General features: G+C 35.1%; 1 protein-coding gene across 1 annotated transcript; it reads left to right on the forward strand.

The window, feature by feature from the left end:
• The first annotated feature begins 9,812 nt into the window (after positions 1-9,812).
• On the forward strand, positions 9,813-10,780 carry LOC121781943 (ribosome-binding factor PSRP1, chloroplastic-like). The gene is made up of 6 exons (XM_042179653.1): positions 9,813-9,962; positions 10,052-10,276; positions 10,307-10,345; positions 10,478-10,586; positions 10,622-10,649; positions 10,693-10,780. The coding sequence occupies exons 1-6, from the start codon at positions 9,813-9,815 to the stop codon at positions 10,778-10,780; spliced, it is 639 nt and encodes a 212-aa protein (XP_042035587.1).
• The last annotated feature ends 11,347 nt before the right edge of the window (positions 10,781-22,127 follow it).

Genomic DNA, 22,127 nt, shown 5'->3' on the forward strand with positions numbered 1-22,127 from the left:
CATTGATCCACTTCTTCACTAGAAAAATATTGTTAGGGTTAGTATACTGAAAAAGCATGTTTCGAGCGAGTTCGCACGAATAGAATCTTGCTTGTATACGGAAAAACTCTACAATCCATTTTTGACCCTATTCAGTATTATTCGAGCATTTCGCACGAATAGAATCAGTATATTATTACATTGTGTTTGTTTGTGCGTTTATAAGATGTTTTGTAAATATTTAAATGCATAAGAAGTAAACAAAGCCTAAGTCTTTTGCTTAGTAGACTGGTTGTGGGCGTCGTCCACTTTAAGGTGACTACAGTCTGTTCTATGCAATGCTTTGCAAAAGAAAAAGAAGTATTTCACAACCTAGATAGACTTTGGCTACCTATCGTGAAAGGTTGCAATGTCAGTCCGATTATTTCTAAGCCTTATTGAAATAAGATGACGTGTCTTTATGCTATCTACTGAAAAACTAGGTCTTGATAAATATCTATTTCTTAATCAATGTACGTTAGCATTGAGCATACGATATTGAGTATTTATTACTTTGACTTACCAAAGGTGCGGGTTTTTCGTCACCCAACGATCCAGGTATATTGGGTAGTTGTGATCATTATCTAGCGCTGCTAGGATTGCTATTATGTTGAATCGTGCGGGAGGTGAGTCTCGTTTGATAATGTCCTCTAGAGGAGCTTGAACAAGGTTTCATTATTCGGAAACTGGCCAGTTGGAGTTTTATTACTCTATGAATAATAAATAAGTGTTTCTTGCTAAGTCTACTCTTGGAATTAATAAGATGTTAATTAATTAAGTCCATAGCAGACTTTAATTAATTAATTGACATTTATATCTTAAGCGCGGGAAATAAATAATAAACAAATTGGAAACCCAGAATACTTATAATTTCGAATTTGGATGGGGAGTTCAATATTACGTCTGTAGTGGCTGCTCGTAATATTCCAATATAAGCTTGTATTAAATTGTGGGTTCAATTTAATTAGTAAAAAGCTAATTGGGGGAGGCCATATCCAAAACCTTCCATAGATCCCTTATTGGGCCCAATATGAACTATTATAAATAGGAGAATAAAGAGACAGAAACATAATTTTAAAGAGATGAAAATTTCGTCCCTCTCTCTACAGTGTAGGGGACGAAAATTTCTCTCTCTTCTCCTCCGTGAGATTTTCAGCTCCTCCTCCGTGAGGGATTTCCGTCTTCTTTATTCGAGTCCTAGTGTTTCGATAAGATCAGCCCACCCTGATTTCGAGATACAGTTCGGGACACCAGCCAGAAGATCCGTGGTCTAGTATTGAAGATCATCGTGGAGAAGGCGCGAGCAATCGTCGATTCTTTGGAGAATCAAATCGGTAACTCTAAACCGTAGAATTCATGTTTTAGGGTTTATATTCTTTAAGCATGAATTATTTGCGTTCTAGCATGCAATTCTATGTTAACATGTGAATAGATTAATCTCATAATCGGTCAAATAGATCCTACGTCTGATTTATTTGTTTTGTACAAGTCTTCCGCTGTGCAAGGGGCTCCAAAACCCCAACAATTGGTATCAGAGCCAATTTTTAGCTCTGATTATGTGGATTAATTTCATGTTATGTGAATTGCTTGAATGCATGTTTTTTCTTCGTTGCATGGTTGTTATTTTTTCGCTTAAATTTAACATAATGTAAGAACGAAGAACGGTCAACGACAATGAGGGCACGCTCGGTGAGGACATGCAGTCGGTGTTCCACCAGGACCGCACCTCAATGAATGCGCGCCTCAATGTCGGGAAAAATTCCAAATTTTGTTTAATTACTTGTAATCATTACTTGATCAAGCAATTCTCCAAAAGTTTGTGCGTGTTTCAATTTGAATCACGTCGTTACCAATTCGAGAATTCCGCAAGAATCAAATCGCGATGCGCGGTCGTAACAGAAAAGTCCAGCAGCTCCGATGCCTATGTGCGACGGAGAGGACAGCAACGCCGTCAGCACGAATGGGAGCCCTTCGGCAGATTCCCGGACTCGTAGAGTCGATGGCGGTGGGAGTGCCGCGCAGACATTGCAGCAGTGGCTGTGGTTGTCAGCGATCGGAGAAGGCTGTTGCAGCGGTATCCGCGAACCTTCGGGTGAGAACGGAGACAGGAGCTGCGTGCGACGGAGAGGACAGACGAGCGGGACTCTAGGCAACAGCAGCGCAGCAGCGATCGTCGCAGGCTGGCCAACCTGCGTCGGTAGCCCAAGCTCTCGAGCTGGGCAGCTTGCGTGATGCAGAACGGCAGCTGTTCGTGAATCGAGTGGGAGCCCTTCGTGGGCAGATCCCGGACTCGATGGACGACGGAGACGATGTAGAGGAGGGTGTGCTCAGTGGGAGTCCAACGGCGTACAAGATTAGGGTTTATCGTATGCGCGACGCTCACGCAGGTGGAACCCGCGCGACGTCGCATCGTCTCGTCTCATGACTTCACTTTCCAAATTTGATTAGGAATTCCAAATCCTTGGATTCAATTTTGGAAATAATTCCAGATAAATATGGAAATAAGATTTGAATATATCTTTTATGGATTTTATATATTATAAAATATTTGATTTTGTATCAAATCATGGATTAATTAGATTCTTTCCTTATTTAATGGATTTATATGGATTTTATTCCTAGATTAATCCTAGTTATATTTGGAAAATAATAATCTAATTTGTTATCTATATCTTATGGATTTATATGGATTTATTCCTAGATATATCCTAGTTGGATTTAGATAACGATCATATTATTTTATTTTTATCCTATGAATTTATATGGATTTATTCATAGATAAATTCTAGTTGGATTTGGATAGTGATAATATAATATTTTATTCTTATCTTATAGATTTATATGGATTTATTCCTAGATAAATCTTAGATAGATTTAAATAATTATAATATAATATTATCTAATTCTATGGATTTATATGGATTTACTCCAAGAATAAATCTTAGAGGAATTAGGATTAATATTAATTTATTTTATCCAATGGATTTGAATATATTTAATTCTATTAAAACAAATCCTAGATGGATTAAAATAAACATTAATCCATGTTATCCTTATCTTTTGGATTTATATCCTAGATAGATTAGGATAAAGATAATATATAAGAAAATCCTTATTTAATTGGATTTAGATAATCTAATTTATCTAAGAAATCCTAAGTAATGTTGATATATTCTAGATGTCTATCCCAAATAGAATTAAGATTTGTATAAATCTTGGTTGATTGGATTTTATTTATCATATGGATTATGATGGAATCGTTTCTATCTAGTAATATCCTAGAACGATTTAAATAAAGATAATCCTAAATCAACGTTATCTTCAATTGACGGATTTGATTTTATCGAAGTAAAATCTAGAATGATCCTAAATGGATTAAGATAGTTAACACTATCTTGATAAATCATAAATTAATTTGGATAATAATTATCCAAGATAAAACATAATTATTTAATTGATTCTCCCTTGACTAGATTAAATAATTGTCATTAATTATCAAGTGTGTTTAAATGCCATGCATTAAATGGATTTATCTGTTTATTTGGTATTTATCTTTGTAAGTGGATTATCTGCTTTATCTGCTTATGTGATAATTATGCAAAAGCCATATAAAATATCCAAGCGATAATTGCAACAAGTGCGTTGTATATGGTCTCTATCAATTGGTCTGCAATTTATGAAGCTTTTTTTCTAATATTATCGCCACCTGCACTGTGGGGACAATAATCCTAAGAAATAGCGAGTTCATAAGGCGGACTTGTCAAATATAAATAATATGAACTAGAATGTGGTTTCCAATATTATCGCCACCTGCACTGTGGGGACAATAATCCTAAGAAATTACGAGATTCAGAAGTTCACACAGAATTTATGAGATAGCTTGATCTTGTTAGCAGCAAATGAGCATTGTTATGGGAGTGTGTTGTAAAAATGAGACTCTGTAATGCTAAATTTGATGGTCGTGCTTAGGCAACATTTGGTGGCCATGCCGTGCTGCGGTCTCTGGACTATTCATCGGTGTTGTGACCAGTAAAAATGTAAGATTTTAATGCGTATTGACTTCCTCTGAAGGGTACAAAATTTTAATTTTACAGTTGCAAGATACATAATTGTTTGGTGGTTATTTGCGATTATGTATTGAGCATAAGTATGTGATAATAAGTTTATATGCCAAATGTTCATTATGTCATTCATATTTTGTTTGCGATCCTTAAAGAAATAAACTCGAATGCCAAAATTATGTAGACTGGAAATGTAAATGGATAAGATTCTCATCGCTAAAACTTGAAGTTTATACTCAATGATTCATGTCCTCCATTTCCACGACATAATTCCACGAAGATTGTTCGAGAATGCTTTTTGCATGTACTTGACAAGTTCTTTAAGGAATAAGGTCAAGCTATTTTCTTTTAAGTAGCACGACAAGTCTTGGTTAGTGACGATGAAAGATGGATATCAATAGAATCTGTCAAGATGATTCGATTGGAATATCCTAGAGGGACAGAATATTTTAAGGAATCTTTTGATCACTCAAATAGTTTCTGACTTAAGTCATCGTCTGGAGTAATAAGAAATGACTAAAAGAAGGTTTGTCCGAAAAGTAGAAAACCTTCAGAATATTAGTCGTTATATTACTGTTAGAGGAAAGTAACATGATAGATGACATATTCATAAAGGCTGCATTTTCCTAAGTCCTAGTTCATTTGAACAAAAGACTAGACAAGGAATGGGAGAGCCTGAATTGTCATCAAAGTTTGTTTAAAGCGAGTGAAGATGCTTTGTAAGTTGGATTGACCTCTTTAAAGAAGGACAATGACTTACATGACAATGCAACTTCTAAGTAAGAGATCTTGATCCAGTTAGGCTTTTGTTGCAGTGGGAGCTGTTAATGTTCAATTATTGTTTTATGGTTGATGTTTAAGGCATCATAGTATTGAAACAATATAGATGCAACAAGATTGAGTATTAAACAACACATCAACTTCTTAAACAATGAATGATAAAGTATTTATGGCTCTTAGTGTTAAGGCCAAGAAAATACTTAGCTATTGTTCAAACTGATCTAGTCTATCGAGATTTTAACAATTTGTTAAATAGCTTGAAAGTCGAGAATGTCTGTTTGATGCACTGTAAGTTAGAATCATTTGATTCAGATCGCTTACAAAAGTGCAACATAGAAATACTAGCAAGTCTTAATGGTATACACCATAAGGAGACGAGCAATGAGTTATGATCAGTAGTGGGAGTCTAATCTCCTTTGACGAATCCAAGCATTCTTTCAAAGAATGGGATAGTTATGTAAGAAGGGATCGAAGTCTTTCTAAGACAAGTTTGATCAAGTGATGAGTTGTACTCATGAAAATCTTTTCATTAATGGGATAAACGTTAGATACAACGAGTCACACCTTAAAGAAACTACCAAAATCAGTACATTCTATGAAACACGAGTTGTGGACTAGAGCGACTCTAGTTTAGCACATCTCCAGGTGTAATGTTCTTCCAACGCATGTTGGAAAGGTATCCAAGTAATTGGAGTCGAGTACTGAGGTATGTTTCAAGGTTGTCCCAAATGATGTAAGATTATAAGTTTTGTAATCTTCAAAGATAGAATTCTTGTAAGATCAAGAGATGAACTACAAGCCTAACAATGTGATAATTCTCAAGATAAAGAGAGAGATATCGGATTTTCCACATTACCAAGGAGTCATACCATTAGAAACTTTTGCACTAATGAAATCAACTTCAACACTTAAGATTGTAAGAACCATGTCGTAGTGGGAGCGTTCCTAAGGAACATAACAAGTTAATGGGTCCAAGAGTGTCGTAAGACGCAGTCTTAGATTAACTTGAACATAATCCCTTTTAACTACAATGTAGAATTGGTTCATTTGGATATTCATCCTTGAAAAGGTGATAGATTCCAAACTACAATTTTAGATAGACAATATGTTTTACAAGACTTGCAATACTACATACAGGGCTCAGTCAGTGAGAGCTAGTATAATTGCAAGTGTAAATATGGATCTCATATGGCTAGATAATGACATGGGCTATGCCCAAAGATAAATATCATATTCTCATTTGTCGTTGTGCCAAGATTTGTTCGATCCTACTGTCTATCAGTACTTACATAATTAGAATGTATGTATCATGATTGTCAAGACAGCTTTCTATTAATAGAAGTCTTGAAGAAATAATCTACATGGAACATTCTAATAGGTATGTAATAGAGGGCAAGAAACACATGATTAGAAGCTTATGAAGACCTTTGTGGTCTTAGGCATGCATCTAAATCAGACTATGTGTTTTAGCTAGATTGTCAATTGTTTGGAATTTGACATGTGCCCTTAAGTGTGTTGAGAGCACAAGGAAGTTGAGAGTGCATTGAATATGGTATTATTGGTACACTACGATGATGAAATCTACAAAAGTTACAAACAACTAAGATTGGCATCTAGCGTAGGAAACTGGTTGTCTACCCAATTTAAGATAAAGGATTTAAGAGAAACTAATTACATTATAAGCATCTAATTCTTTAAGATTGCTAGAAAGAATGTTGAGATTCTCTTAGGAATCCTATATGTATACATAGCTTGGAACATTTTAGCATTAGAATTTCCATGCAAAGGTTTTTACCTTTCAAGATGGAATTGTCTTGTCTCTAGTCAAGTGTCGTTTGACGCTTAGTGAGAACAAGAATTATGAGACTAGTTCTAGAGATAGATGTCTCATGTATGCTATGATGTGTACTAAGTTTGATATTGGTTGTGCTTTTGCATAGCAAGTATATATCCTATTAACCATGGCAAAGGACTTTGATTGAGGTAATGAATATACCATAGTACTTGAGAAAGACTAATCGCTATACTCTAGCAAAGGCTAACTCAAGGGACGCACGAGATCATAAGCTAATCAATCACATAGAGAGATGAAATTAATTAAAGATCAAGTACGCAGCAAAGACATAGTGGTGGAAAAGATATTATCAGAGAACAACCAAGCAGATTTTTTACAGAAATTGCCTTTGTGGCAACATGTTTCAAACATGATGTGAAATGAATGGTAGTTCGATATATCTAGCTCCAAGACCTGCTTTGTGTATAAGTGGGAGAGTTTTTGGCAGTGGGTATACTCGAAAGCATGTTTTGAGTATAAGTGGGAGATTGTTAGGGTCAGTATACTGAAAAGCATGTTTCGAGCGAGTTCGCACGAATAGAATCTTGCTTGTATACGGAAAAACTCTACAATCCACTTTTGATCCGATTCAGTATTATTCGAGCATTTCGCACGGATAGAATCAATATATTATTACATTGTGTTTGCTTGTGCGTTTATAAGATGTTTTATAAACATTTAAATGCATAAGAAGTAAACAAAGCCTAAGTCTTTTGCTGAGTAGACTGGTTGTGGGCGTCGACCACTTTAAGGTAACTACAGTCGGTTCTATGCATTGCTTTGCAAAAGAAAAAGAAGTATTTCACAACCTAGATAGGCTTTGGCTACCTATCGTGAAAGGTTGCAATGTCTGTCTGATTATTTCTAAGCCTTATTGAAATAAGATGACGTTGGTGTGGTATAGCACTAAATGGATCTAACAGGAAGACGTGTCTTTATGCTATCTACTGAAAGACTAGGTCTTGATAAATATCTATTTCTTAATCAATGTACGTTAGCATTGAGCATACGAAATTGAGTATCTACTACTTTGACTTACCAAAGGTGCGGGTTTTTCGTCACCCAATGACCCAGGTATATTGGGTAGTGGTGAACATTATCTAGCGGTGCTAGGATTGCTATTATGTTGAATCGTGTGCGAGGTGAGTCTCTTTTGATAATGTCCTCAAGAGGAGCTTGAACAAGGTTTTATTATTCGGAAACTGACCAGTTGGAGTTTTATTACTCTATGAATAATAAATAAGTGTTTCTTGCTAAGTCTACTCTTGGAATTAATAAGATGTTAATTAATTAAGTCCATAGCAGACTTTAATTAATTAATGGGCATTTATATCTTAAGCGCGGGAAATAAATAATAAACAAAATGGAAACTCGGAATACTTATAATTTCGGATTTGGATGGGGAGTTCAATATTACGTCTGTAGTGGCTGCTCGTAATATTCCAATATAAGCTTGTATTAAATTGTGGGTTCAATTTAATTAGTAAAAAGCTAATTGGGGGAGCTCATATCCAAAACCTTCCATAGATCCCTGACTGGGCCCAATATGAACTATTATAAATAGGAGAATAAAAAAGAGACAGAAACATAATTTTAAAGAGATGAAAATTTCGTCCCTCTCTCTACAGTGTAGGGGACGAAAATTTCTCTCTCTTCTCCTCCGTGATATTTTCAGCTCCTCCTCCGTGAGGAATTTCCGTCTTCTTTATTCGAGTCCTAGTGTTTCGATAAGATCAGCCCACCCTGATTTCGAGATACAGTTCAGGACACCAGCCAGAAGATCCGTGGTCTAGTATTGAAGATCATCGTGGAGAAGGTGCGAGCAATCGTCGATTCTTTGGAGAATCAAATCGGTAACTCTAAACCGTAGAATTCATGTTTTAGGGTTTATTTCTTTAAGCATGAATTATTTGCGTTCTAGCATGCAATTCTATGTTAACATGTGAATAGATTAATCTCATAACCGGTCAAATAGATCCTACGTCTCATTTATTTGTTTTGTACAAGTCTTCCGCTGTGCAAGGGGCTCCAAAACCCCAACAAATATTACAGCAAAGAATAAGATCAAATATACTAGAATGATGACAACAATAGGTATGAATCAAATTGTCAATATTTTTCTCCCTACAACAACAGCTCCAAGAAATTGACATACTTAACCAAAGATCCAACAAATTGGATTATAATAGTAGTAAATGTAAAGAGACTTAATCTTACCCAAAAATTCAATATCTTTCAGGATGGACTTGATGTCCATTCTAGGTTCCTGGGAATCCAAATTGGAGGATGAAGATTCCCTTTTTCGTTCCTTTCCCCTTCATAGTCATACCTTTTTCCTAACTGAAAAACAAGCAAGATGTTCAATCCAACAAAATACATGAAACAAACCCAACCAGATCAATTGAATTTCGCAGTGGATAAACGATTGCGTCCTCTTATAATAACAAATAGTTCAAAAATTTATAACTAGGTTAGCATTGGAAAATTTGAAAAAGCAAAAAACGCAAGATGTAATAAGGGTAAAGGATTACCGAGTGGCTGAAATAATCTGTGGATGGCAACAGCGGAATCTGCTTTTCCTTAACTTATTCAGTATTTCTGCGCAGGAATCAGGGCTTGTGGAGATGAAGACTTAAGATGGCGGCGACACAGGCACATCAGAAGAAATTGCAGTCGTCATACTTGAATTAGTGTTCAATGTGTAGTTTGATGATTAGATAGTTAGTTAGTAAATTCACATTTTTTATAATATGTGATTGAACTTTCTTGATTTTAGAGGTATAATTAGTTTTCAATATGTAGTTAGTCAGTTTTTGTCTGAGATATATAAAGAAATGATCTTTATTTGTTGTTAAAGAGGTAAAGCTTGAACTAGTGTTCAATATGTAGTTAGTCAGTTCTCACTTCTGATATTGAAGAGGTGTAGCGGTAATCGATTTGACGGGAGATGAGTAGATTGGGAATTGGTGTTTCTTAAGAGAACTCTTGCATTTATGTTCTATTGATTTTATCATACATTTACATTTGAGTAAACACACATACACAGGTGTAATGTTGAGGGGAAACTGTGGTGAGCTTATTCTCTGATGCTCTTTCATTGATCTTCTCATGGATTGAAAATGCAGCTGCATCCCTCTGTGAAGAGTTATGTGGAAGAGAAGTCTCGTAAGGCAGTGCAACAGCATAGCTATTTAGTGAGGGAAGTTGATGTCAGGTTGTCCATCCGTGGTGGAGAGGTAGGGAAAGGCCCAAAAGTGCGAAGGTGTGAGGTGCGTGTGTCTTACTACCGTGTTGTATTTATCCTACTCGGGTCGTGTTTGTTAGTATGCTATCTAAGTAGTTGTGGTAATGTATGTAGGTTACTTTGTTCACTAAGAAACATGGAGTGGTTCGAGCAGAAGAAAATGCTGAGTCGCTCTATGGGAGCATAGGTTTGGTTTCTTCCATTATCCAGAAAAAGTTGAGGAAGATCAAGGAGAAAGACTCGGACCATGGTCGCCATATGAAGGGCTTCGACACGCTCAAGGTTAGGTATCCCGGTGCACTCTTGGTTGCTGAGGATATTGAGGCGGTACCTGATGAAGTAGATGAGGCTGATGCAGTGTGAATTCAGGGTGAAGGAGTTGAAGAGGAAGAAATCGTCATTAATGAGGTTGTCATTCCTCATCTCTTTCTTCTTTTTAATGTTTTTTTTTGTCACTTTCTTGTGTGCCTTGTGTGTTTTTCTGTGCATTATATTCATGTTAACTTAGCAATCTCCCGATATATACACTTTTGTATGCAGATTGTTCACACAAAGTGCTTCGATATGCCCCCTCTGACTGTTAGTGAGGCAGTCGAGCAGCTGAAAAACCTCGATCATGACTTCTATGGCTTTCGTAATGAAGAAACTGGTGACTTCACGTCTTTTCATCTTTATATATGACAGGGCTCGTCACGGACGCTTACGCTAGAGAGTGCTATGTTGACGGTGAGATCAACATAGTCTACAAAACGGAGAGCCGGGGGATACGGTCTCAACATCCCTAAACAAAACGGTGAAACAGAGAAACTGGAGCCTGTGGTCGTTGAGTCGACATCGAGCTGATTCGTGCTCAAGAATGTGTTTTGAGATGAAAATGATTAAAAAATTAAGTTTGTAGAGAGTCGAAAATTATGAGATCTCTTGTAAATGGTGTTCAGTTCCTTTGCAAATATTCCCTTGTTGCTAGACGTATTATGCAATTTTGCGCTACCATGTAGAATAAACTGAAAACTATATATCAGAAATTAGCAACACAAAATTTCATTCTACATTGAGCAACAAAACAAATCTGAGCATGCCAACAGATACAAGGCATGACTATATATATGTTCTACAAGCTTGGTTCTGCAGTTACAGTCATAGTCGGGTTCAGAAATGCGAAGAAATTTAAAAGAAGAGTAGTCACTTTGAGATATATTCCTAGTGACGCCTCTTACCGCCACCACCACCTCCACCACCACCACCCTTTCTCTTGCCATGACTTTTCTTGCCATCTTTCTTCTTCTTCCCTTTACCTGCTAGGGTGCCTGCACTTGTAGTTAGAGTCTTCATGGGCTGAGGGCTTCAACAGATGCCCGATGTTGAGAACCCCCTTTCTGAAATCGCCTTGCATCGACTTCAGAATTCTGTCCTCTGCTGGTTTCCTCTCTGGCACCTTCTTGGAACTACTGCTACTGTAGGCTCCAAACCTTCCAAGTATAGCTCTCTGTATAGAGACCAATTATTTACACATCATTTCTAATATTAATCGACATACAGCTTTAGAGTGACTGAATGAAATGATGACGCTAAGAATGTTAAGTAACCTCTTGAAGCAGTTTCTCTTCTCTATCCTTTTGATTCTTCATTGAAACTCTAGCAACACTAAGAGGTAACCTCTGTTTCTTTAGAGGCTGTTTAATAAGAAACGCGAAGTTCATACATGGTACTTGAGAGCTTAATATGTGCAGCAATAGTAATGGCGTAAATGAACACACCTTTCCACCGAGTGACACTACCTTCTTATTCTCCAAGTCCTTTTTCTGTTTCCATGTCATGTGTGAGGAACCTGAATTAACAAGAAATTATACCCATTCCAAGATATTGTAGTATACCCATATCTCATATGTTCATCTCATCAAACATAAACACACACAAAAGAAAGAGTTCGCAGTAAGAGGGAGGAGCAATTCTAGCAATGGATGCAAAGTTAGTGATCCTCAACTAAAATCTCAACCTGATTAGACAGTGATGTTTTCCATGCCTTATTCTGCATTATTCTACACAACAAACAACAAACCCTTCGAACCCACATGGAGCACTTTCTGATGAATACAACTAGTTCGGTGAAAGGATTAATTCAAAAGGTTAATCAAATTCATTTGCCAAATCCAACGCAAACATATACACACAAAGGAAAGAGTTCATAGTAAGAGGAAGGAGCAATTCAGCCATGGGTACAAAGCATCAACAAAAGATTACACATTAGTGATCTTCAACCAAAATCTCAAACCTATTATGACAGTGATATTTTCCAGACCTTATTCTACACAACCAACAACAAACCCTTGAGCCTTCATTGAGCAATTTCTGATAAACCATGTGAACGGATTCATTGAAAAAGAAATCGAATTCCTCTGCCTTCATAGTTCAGAGAAATATTTCAAAACATTGATGCACTTCTTCACTAGAAAAATATTGTGCAAAGAATAAGATCAAATATACTAGAATGATGACAGCAATAGGTATGAATCAAATTGTCAATATTTTTCTCCCTACAACAACAGCCCCAAGATATTGACATACTTAACCAAAGATCCAACAAATTGGATTATAATAGTAGTAAATTTAAAGAGATTTAATCTTACCCAAAAATTCAATATCTTTCAGGATGGACTTGATGTCCATTCTAGTTTCCTGGGAATCCAAATTGGAGGATGAAGATTCCCTTTTCGTTCCTTTCCCCTTCATAGTCATACCTTTTTCCTAACTGAAAAACAAGCAAGATCTTCAATCCAACAAAATACATGAAACAAACCCAACCAGATCAATTGAATTTCGCAGTGGATAAACGATTGTGTCCTCTTATAATAACAAATAGTTCAAAAATTTATAACTAGGTTATATGTTCCCGCAGTTAGCATTGGAAAATTTGAAAAAGTAAAAAACGCAAGATGTAATAAGGGTAAAGGATTACCGCGTGGCTGAAACAATCTGTGGATGGCAACGGCGGAATCTGCTTTACTTTCACTTATTCAGTATTTCTGCGCAGGAATCAGGGTTTGTGGAGATGAAGACTTAAGATGGCGGCGGCACAGGCACATCAGAAGAAATTGATTTTATTTAAATAATTTTATTATTCAAATATTTTTCCCTGTCATAATTGCAGTGGTCATACTTGAATTAGTGTTCAATGTGTAGTTTGATGATTAGATAGTTAGTTAGTAAATTGACATTTTTTATAATATGTCATTGAACTTTCTTGATTTTAGAGGTACAATTAGTTGGAGTTTTTGTCTGAGATATAGAAAGAAATGATCTTTATTTGTTGCTAAAGAGGTAAATCTTGAACTAGTGTTCAATATGTAGTTAGTCAGTTCTCCCTTCTGATATTGAAGAGGTTTAGCGGTAATCGATTTGATGGGAGGTGAGTAGATTGGGAATTGGTGTTTCTTAAGAGAACTCTTGCATTTATGTTCTGTTGATTTATTAAAGTCAGCATATTGTACATAATGAATTCAACTGTTTCTTCCATGACTTGTACAACCTATGAATGTGACATTAGCAGCATATTCTCGACTTTGATCCCATCAATGCTTTCATTTTCCATAAATCAACATCATACTTCTATAAGCAAAGCATTGCAATTGGAAGATAGGAAGAATCTGGTTTAAACTGGGGAAGGTGACAGAAAATATTGCGGTTGCGATCTATGTAGAAGTATGCCGCAGAAGGGACAGCATGGTGTCGAAGTATACTTGTGAGTAGGAGACTCTACGAAAGACTTGAAATCGGAACGATACTTGGGCATGGCGAACAAAATGGTAAGAAGAGATTCCACAATCCTTCGAGATGGCTATGAAACACAAGCATTGGAAGGAGGCCATGAAGAAGGATATTGATGCCTTGATAAAAAATGAAACATGGGAAAAATGCACTCTACCTCCAGGAAAGAAACCAGTAGGATGTCGTTGGATCTTCACCATAAAAAGACGTGCAGATGGTTCAATCGAGAGATACAAGGAAAGATTGATTACTAAGGGATACACTCAGGTGTATGGAGTAGACTATGAAGAAACTTTCTCCCTTGTAGCAAAACTGGAGACAGTGAGAGCTCTGCTTTCAGTAGCTGCATGTAAAGAATGGTCATTATACCAGTTTGATGTTACAAATGTCTTTCTTTATAGTGAACTAGAGAAGAATAAGGAAGTCTACATGGAGGTACCACTAGGGTTTTATGAAGAATTCGGGAATGGTCAAGTATGCAGACTGAAGAAGACCTTGTATGGATTAAAGCAATCCCCCAGAGTTTGGTTTGGAAGATTTTGCCAGGCAATGTTCAAACATGGCTTCAAACAGAGCCATTCCGATCACACGCTATTCCTAAAGGAAAGGGATGGAAAAATGACATGTTTGATTACTATGTCGACGACATGATCATAACTGGAGATGATGCAGAAGTACTTGGGAGCTTTGAAGTACTTCCTGGGAATTGAAGTGTTGAGATCCAAGCACGGAATATTTCTAAGGCAAAAGAAGTATGTACTTGATCTGCTAGCCAAAACGGGCCTACTAGACTGCAAGCCCGCTGAAACTCCGATGATACTCAACCATGGGTTGAAGATTGTGGATGGATCTAAGCCTGCAAATCGTGAAAGATATCAACGATTAGTAGGAAAACTTATCTATCTCTCTCACACCAGAGCCGACATCATTTATGCAGTTGGGGTTGTTAGTCAATTCATGCATCAACTTCAAGAAGATCATATGGACGCTGCCATGAGGATTGTAAGATACTTAAAGGGGACAACCAGTTTTGGAGTGTTCTTAAAAAAAGGAAGACTTGGAGATTGATGGATACACCGATGCTGATTGGGCAAGCAATTTGGTGGATAGAAAATCTACCGGAGGATATTTTACCTTTGTTGGGGGCAACCTTGTCACTTGGAGAAGCAAGAAGCAAAAAGTGGTAGCTCTATCAAGTGCAGAAGCCGAATTTCGAGGAATCAGAAGTGGCCTGATGGAGATACTTTGGCTTAGGAGATTGTTAACAGAAATTGGCTTTCCGTCCACTCGGAAGAGTCAGCTTTTCTGTGACAATAAAGCTGCAATTAGTATTTCAGAAAATCCCGTACAGCATGACATGACCAAACATGTTGAGGTTGATCGTCACTTTATCAAATAGAAACTTGAAAGCGGGATTATCGAGTTCCCATTTGTCCGATCTGAGGAACAACTGGCAGACATTCTCACCAAGGCACTGAGCCCTACAAAATTCAAAGAATTCCTTGGCAAGTTAAGTATTGAGGATACCGTTACTCAACTTGAGGGGGAGTGTTGGAAAGAGAGACAACATTAATATGCCGCCCAACATTCATTATGGAGAGTTCCTAAGTGATGCATAGTTCCTAAGCTTTGTAGAGTACCAATTTACATTTATTGATGTACTAGAATATTCACATTCACCCTATAAATACTAGGGTGATGAACATTTGGAATACATAAGAAAATACAAACTTTTTTCTCTCTACTCTCTACATAAAGTATGTCTTACCAATCCTGGTATACCTCTCTCGATTACCGTCTTTAAGACCATCTACGTATTAACACTATTATTTCACCATCGTTTTTACTTTTCCCCACCTATTATTTTCTTCATATGACATATATTGTCCTATTTCTATATAATCTCGTGATCTTTAATATTTTAGGTAAGTTTACAAGAGTTTTTAATTTTAGCAAATGCAAATGTGACTTATATTGCAACTTAAATCATTGTTCCATTTTATGGGGGATGATTGATTGCTCAACTTTTGTTGATTTTAAGAAATATTCTCCTATTCTCGTCTCGAAATAAAAAATTGTTCTTTTCTAGAAGAAAATATAATGGGACATTGGTCTCTAAAATCATGAACTTTGCCTAAAATTTGATATTTCCCATGAACTTTGAAATTGGTCTATAATATCACAAATTTTGCATTTTGTTGGTATTTTCCAAACTCACTCAAATAAGATATTTTCATCAAAATCTTATTTTATGTAGACAACCGTGATACGTTTTATGATATTTCAAATCACTTTTTAAGTTAATGTCATGTAGGATAAAAAGTCCCATTGAAAACCACGTTGATTTAATTGTGTCAAGTATGATAAAAAAAACCTCGTAAGTTAGTCAAATATAGTAATAGACATGTCATGAGAAATACCAAACAAAGTGCAAAGTTTGTGATATTATATACCAATTTAAAAATACATGGGAAATACCAAATTTTTAATAAAGTTTATGGTTTTAGAGACTAATTTCTCAAATATAATTAGTAGTTGATTTTAAGAAACTATACTAAAATTTAATTAATTATAATATTTATAAGATCATCTTCAAGGAGTACTATAAAACTCATAATGAAGTACTCCGAGAATATAGCCCAAGCTATATAAGTCGCACCGCAAAATCCATTCAATTATAAATCTTTGAACAGGGCTAGGGCTGAGTAAATATACCAAAAAAACGGTATATCGATCGTATCGTACCGAAAAATATTAAAAAATATCGAATTTTTGGTATACCGAAATTTTCGGTATGATACAATATCGTATCGTAAATTTTCGATACGATAACAATATGAAATTTCTTATACCGCGGTATACCGTTTTATATCGAATACTCCCTTCGTTTCTTCATAGTTGAGGCAAAACTTTTCGGCATGGAGTTTAAGAAAGGGATGTTAAATGTGTTAAATAAATAGATAAAAAAAGTAAGAGAGAGAAAAAAGTAGAGAGAATAAAGTAGAAAGTGAATAAAGTAAGAGAGAACAAAGTAAGAAGGAGAAAAAAGTTACTATATATGGAAATGACTCAACTATGAGGGAACTTCTCAAAATGGAAAAATGACTCAACTATGGAGAAACGGAGTAAGAAAGAGAAAAAAGTTAATATATCGATATTATCGGTATACCGAAATTTATTGAAAATCAATACGTATTAAATTATCGATACATATCGTTTATACTGATTATAATAATAATATAATTTATTTTTTAAAGATTAAAAGTTTAAAATCATAAATAGATATCCATTTAATTTATTTATATATTCAAAAAATATTTATTGGAAACCTTATAATCATAAATAGATATCCATTTAATTTCGATATAAGAACGGTATACCGAAATTTCGACACCGTAACGATATAGATATTATCCATACCGAAATTTCGGTATACCGAAACTTTCGACACGGTAACGATATGAAATTCTTTAATATCGATACTTTTTATATGATAACGATACAAAATTTTCGATACTATATATTGTATCGACACACCCCTAAACAGGACGTATCCATTTTTTATTTACACTAAAATACTTTTAAAAATTTTGATATATTGCATTTAAGTCCAATTTTTTTTAATTTATTAAAATAGAAAAGAAGGAAGAAGAGAAATAAACATGTAAGAGAACAAAAAAAACTTACAGAAAAAGAAGAGATGGAAGCAAAGAAAAACATTTTACTCCCTCCGTCCCATAATAATTGTCACTCTTATTGTGGGCACATATTTTAAGAAATATAAAGAAAAGTTGTTGGAAAAGTTAATGAAATGTAATACCCACTTTTTTATATTGGTTTTATAATAAAATGTGAGTAAAGTGAGTCAGCGGGATGTGAAACCTATTTACCATATATGGTAAAAAGAAGTGTGACAATTATTATAGGATAGACCAAAATGGAAAAGAGTGACAATTATTGTGGGACGGAGGGAATAGTATATTTTGTATTTAACCTGCTAATTAATACGCTTAATATTAGGTTAGTTTATTGATCGGCCTTATTTCATTAGCCCATACTGTAGTATTCTACGGAAAGAGTCCAAGTTTTTTAGTTTAGTTTAATTAGTTTAGTTAATTATCTTAGATTTATATGTAACGTGTTTTTTGTTTAATAAGTTTAATTTAATTAGATTAGTTTTAGTTGAATTAGACTAAGTAAATTAGTGTTTGAATTTGACTTTATTTAATACGGTGTTTTATTTAATTGTGGTATATTTAAATATATTTTAATTTAAGTTAAAATTTTTTCATAGTATTTTAAATTGATTTGAATTTTCAATTTTTTCTAACAAAAAATATTTATATATAGGAATACATAAATATTAATATTATTTAATTTTACATAAGTTATTGATAAAGTGTTGTGGTAAATATATAATTTAGATTAAATATATGGGTATGATATAAAAATTAAAAAAAATAGTGAGTAAAGTACTCTATTCGTCCCAACTAAGTTGAAACATAATTATTGGGCACGAAAATTAAGAAATTGTATTAAAAAGTAAGAGAGAATAATAAAATAGGAAAGATAAAGATAGAGTAAAGTAGATAGTGGATTAAAGTAAGAGTGATTGGATGTTTTATTTTTTTATTAAAAAAAGAAATTACTCAACTTAGTTGAGACATCCCATAGAAGAATACGATTCAACTTAGTTGGAACGGAGATAGTAGTATTTTAAGTAAGAGTTTGAATGTGTAAAAAATATTACTTTCTCCGTCCTATAATAGATGTCAAACTTTCTTTTTTAGTTTGTCTTATAAAAGATATTACATTTTCTTTTTCGAAAAAATTCTCTCTCACATTAATATAAATATATTATCTTCTCTCCATCTAATACATAACAACATATTCTAAAATCTTGTGTCATCCCCCAAGTATGTCATATATTATGAGACAGAGGAAGTACTATTTGATACTCTATCTGTTCCCAAAGAATATGCACTTAGGGTTCGACACGGATTTTAATGCAAAATTGATAAAAGTAAGAGAGAAAGTAATTAAATATTGTTAGTGGGGAATGATTCTCACCTCAGTAGAGCGAAAAAAGTTTACAAAATTGGAAAGTGCATATTCTTGTGGGATGTACTAAAAAGAAAAGAGTGCATATTCTCGTAGGATGGAAGGAATATTACATTTACATCAAAATGACTTTGATGTCTCTTCTACATTATTCTCTATTTTGCTTTAATTTCTGTCCACTTTAACTATTTATTATCATTTTCTCAAAACAAGTGCGAAAAAGAAAGGGGTCATCTTAACTGGGACGGAGGGAGTAATATTTATATTATTGTGAAAGAAAACTTAAATGTTACATCTTTAGTGAGACAAACTAAAAAGAAAAATGAGAGTGTGAGACATCTTTTATTGGACGGAGGGAGTATAAAAAATAAAAAAAATACTACCTCCGTCCCACATTAAGTGTGGGCATGAATTTTTAAAATGTAAAGAAAAGTGGGTTGAATAAGTTAGTGGACTATGTGTCCCACTTATATATATTAGTTTTATATTAAAATGTGAGTAGAATTGGTTGTTGGAATGCGTGGTCTACTTATCATTTATGGTAAAAGTGAAATGTGACTCTTATTGTGGGACGGACCGAAATGACAAAATGTGACACTTAATGTGGGACAGATGTAGTATGTTGTTGTGCGGCGCTAGCACCAACAAAGCGCACTGCCTCCCCCGCCCCGGAACTAGGACGGATGGAGTATAAACTAATACTCCATCTGTCACACAAGAGTATGACTTTTGGTTAGACATGAGTTTTAATCCACAATTAGTAAAGTAAGAGAGAGATAGAAAAAAAATGTAGATAATGTATTATTAGTGGAGAATGGGTCCACATCAATAGATAAAAAAAAAGTTTCCAAAATTAGAAAGTATATGTTCTTATAGGTGGACTAAAGAGAAAAAAAAGTGTATACTCTTATGGGACGGAGAGAGTATATAAAAATATGACTCGTATCCCACTATCTTTTTACACCAACCTTCTTTTACATTTTAAAAACTCGTGCACAACTCAATTGTGACTGATAAAGTGTTAGGTTTAGTATACTGAAAAGCATGTTTTGAGCAAGTTAGCGCGAATATAATCTTGCTTGTATACGGAAAACTCTACAATCCACTTTTAACCTGATTCAATATTATTCGAGCAGTTTACACGAATAGAATCAGTATATTATTACATTGTGTTTGCTTGTGCGTTTATAAGATGTTTTATAAACATTTAAATGCATAAGAAGTAAACAAAGCCTAAGTCTTTTGCTTAGTATACTGGTTGTAGGCGTCGTCCACTTTAAGGTAACTACTGTCGGTTCTATGCAATGCTTTGCAAAAGAAAAAGAAGAATTTCACAACCTAGATAGGCTTTGGCTACCTATCGCGAAATGTTGCAATGTCAATACGATTATTTCTAAGCCTTATTGAAATAAGATGACGTCGGTGTGGTATAGCACTGAATGGATCTAACAGCAAGACGTGCCTTTATGCTATCTACTGAAAGACTAGGTCTTGATAAATTACTATTTCTTAATCTACATACGTTAGCATTGAGCATACGGTATTGATTATGCACTACTTTTACTTATCAAAAGGTGCGGGTTTTTTGCAACCCAATAATCCTGATATATTGGGTAGTGGTGATTAATATCTCGCGGTGCTAGGATTGGTATTATGTTGAATTGTGCGCGAGGTGAGTCTCGTTTGATAATATCCTCAAGAGGAGCTTGAACAAGGTTTTATTATTCGGAAACTGGCCAGTTGGAATTTAATTATTCCAGGAATAATAAATAAGTGTTTCTTGCTAAGTCCACTCTTGGCATTAATAAGATGTTAATTAATTAAGTCCATAGCAGATTTTAATTAATTAATGGACATTTATATCTTAAGCGCGGGAAATAAATAATAAACAAAATGGAAACCCAGATTACTTGTAATTTTGGATTTGGATGGGGAGACCAATATTAATTTTGTAGTGGCTGCTTGTAATATTCCAATATAAGCTTGTTTTAAATTGTAGGTTCAATTTAATTAGTAAAAAGCTAATTGGGGGATCTCATATCCAAAACCTTCCAAAGATCTCTGACTGGGCTCAATATGAACTTAATATAAATAGGAGAATAAATGAGATAGAAAATACAATTTTAAAGATGAAATTTTCGGCCCTTCTCTTTTTGAAGGAGGACGAAATTTTCTAATTTTCTCCTCCATGAGTTTTTCAGTTCCTCCTCCGTGAGAAAGTTCTGTCTCTTTGTTCGAGTCATAGTATTTTGCTAAGATCAGTCCACCCTGATATCGAGATATAGTTCGGGAACCAGTCAGAAGATCCGTGGTCTAGTATTGAAGATCATCATGGAGAAGGCGCGAGCAATCGACGATTCTTTGGAGAATCAAATCGGTAACTCTAAACCGTAGAATTCATGTTTTAGGATTTATATACTTTAAGCATGAATTATTTGCGTTCTAGCTTGCAATTATGTGTTAACATGTGAATAGATTAATCTCATAATCTGTCAAATAGATCATACGTCTGATTTATTTATTTTGTACAAGTCTTCCGCTGTGCAAGGAGCTCCAAACCCCAGCATAAAGTTGAACCGAGGGAATACAATTTTCCATTATTTGAAATTTTAGTTTATTCTGTGTTAGAACCAGTGCCCGTTTCCTCGTTTTCAAATATTTAACTTCCGTCCCATTAAAATAACAATTCCAAAGGCTAGAAACTAGGAGTACCATTAGGCCATCCACATACGTGTCTCAATACCGTCTCTTAACCGTCTCATCCCTTCACTATTCATGGGCCCCACTGCACTTTTCATCCCATCTCTTAACTAAGAGACAATACCTGCATCCATCCATCTCTTAATCATCTCATCCCTTAACTATTCATTCAATTCCATTTTTTATTTTTATTTCCAACAAATTTAATTAATAAAAACACACTTCATTAAATAAAAAAAATTACAATTTAAAATCCTAAAAAAGTAAAAAAAACATAATTAAAATCCTAAGGAAAAAAAACACATAATTGAAATCCTAAAAATATAAAAAAGACATAATTTAAAATACTAGAAATTAAAAATTGCACCCTTAAATTATAAAAACTACTCCGACGGTGAATCATTCTCCGAAGGCGGTGGCGGTGCCCTCAAGCTAGGTGGAGGCGGAATACCAAGTTGATTTGCCAAATACTCAATGCCGGCAAGATGTGCTTGATACTGGAGAGGCGTTATGTGGGAAGTGTCAGCCATCGTGGCGGTGAGGTACATGGACATCAGGGAGGACGGCGGCCCTTGGTAGCCTGCCTGGCTTGATTTGCCTCGGCCCCTCCCTCTAGCTGCCTTCGCCGCCTTGTTCCCTTGCGGTCGACGTCGTGTACCGGAGG

Source organism: Salvia splendens, chromosome 20, assembly GCF_004379255.2.
Source record: "Salvia splendens isolate huo1 chromosome 20, SspV2, whole genome shotgun sequence".
In the NCBI taxonomy this organism is placed as follows: Eukaryota; Viridiplantae; Streptophyta; class Magnoliopsida; order Lamiales; family Lamiaceae; genus Salvia; species Salvia splendens.

Bases quoted from the DNA above. Each gene is read 5' to 3' on its own strand.
- LOC121781943 (XM_042179653.1), top strand. From the start codon at position 9,813: ATGCAGCTGCATCCCTCTGTGAAGAGTTATGTGGAAGAGAAGTCTCGT. The intron at 10,277-10,306 runs GTAGATGAGGCT...GTGTGAATTCAG, and splicing joins TTGAGGCGGTACCTGATGAA to GGTGAAGGAGTTGAAGAGGA. The intron at 10,346-10,477 runs GTTGTCATTCCT...TTTTGTATGCAG, and splicing joins AAGAAATCGTCATTAATGAG to ATTGTTCACACAAAGTGCTT.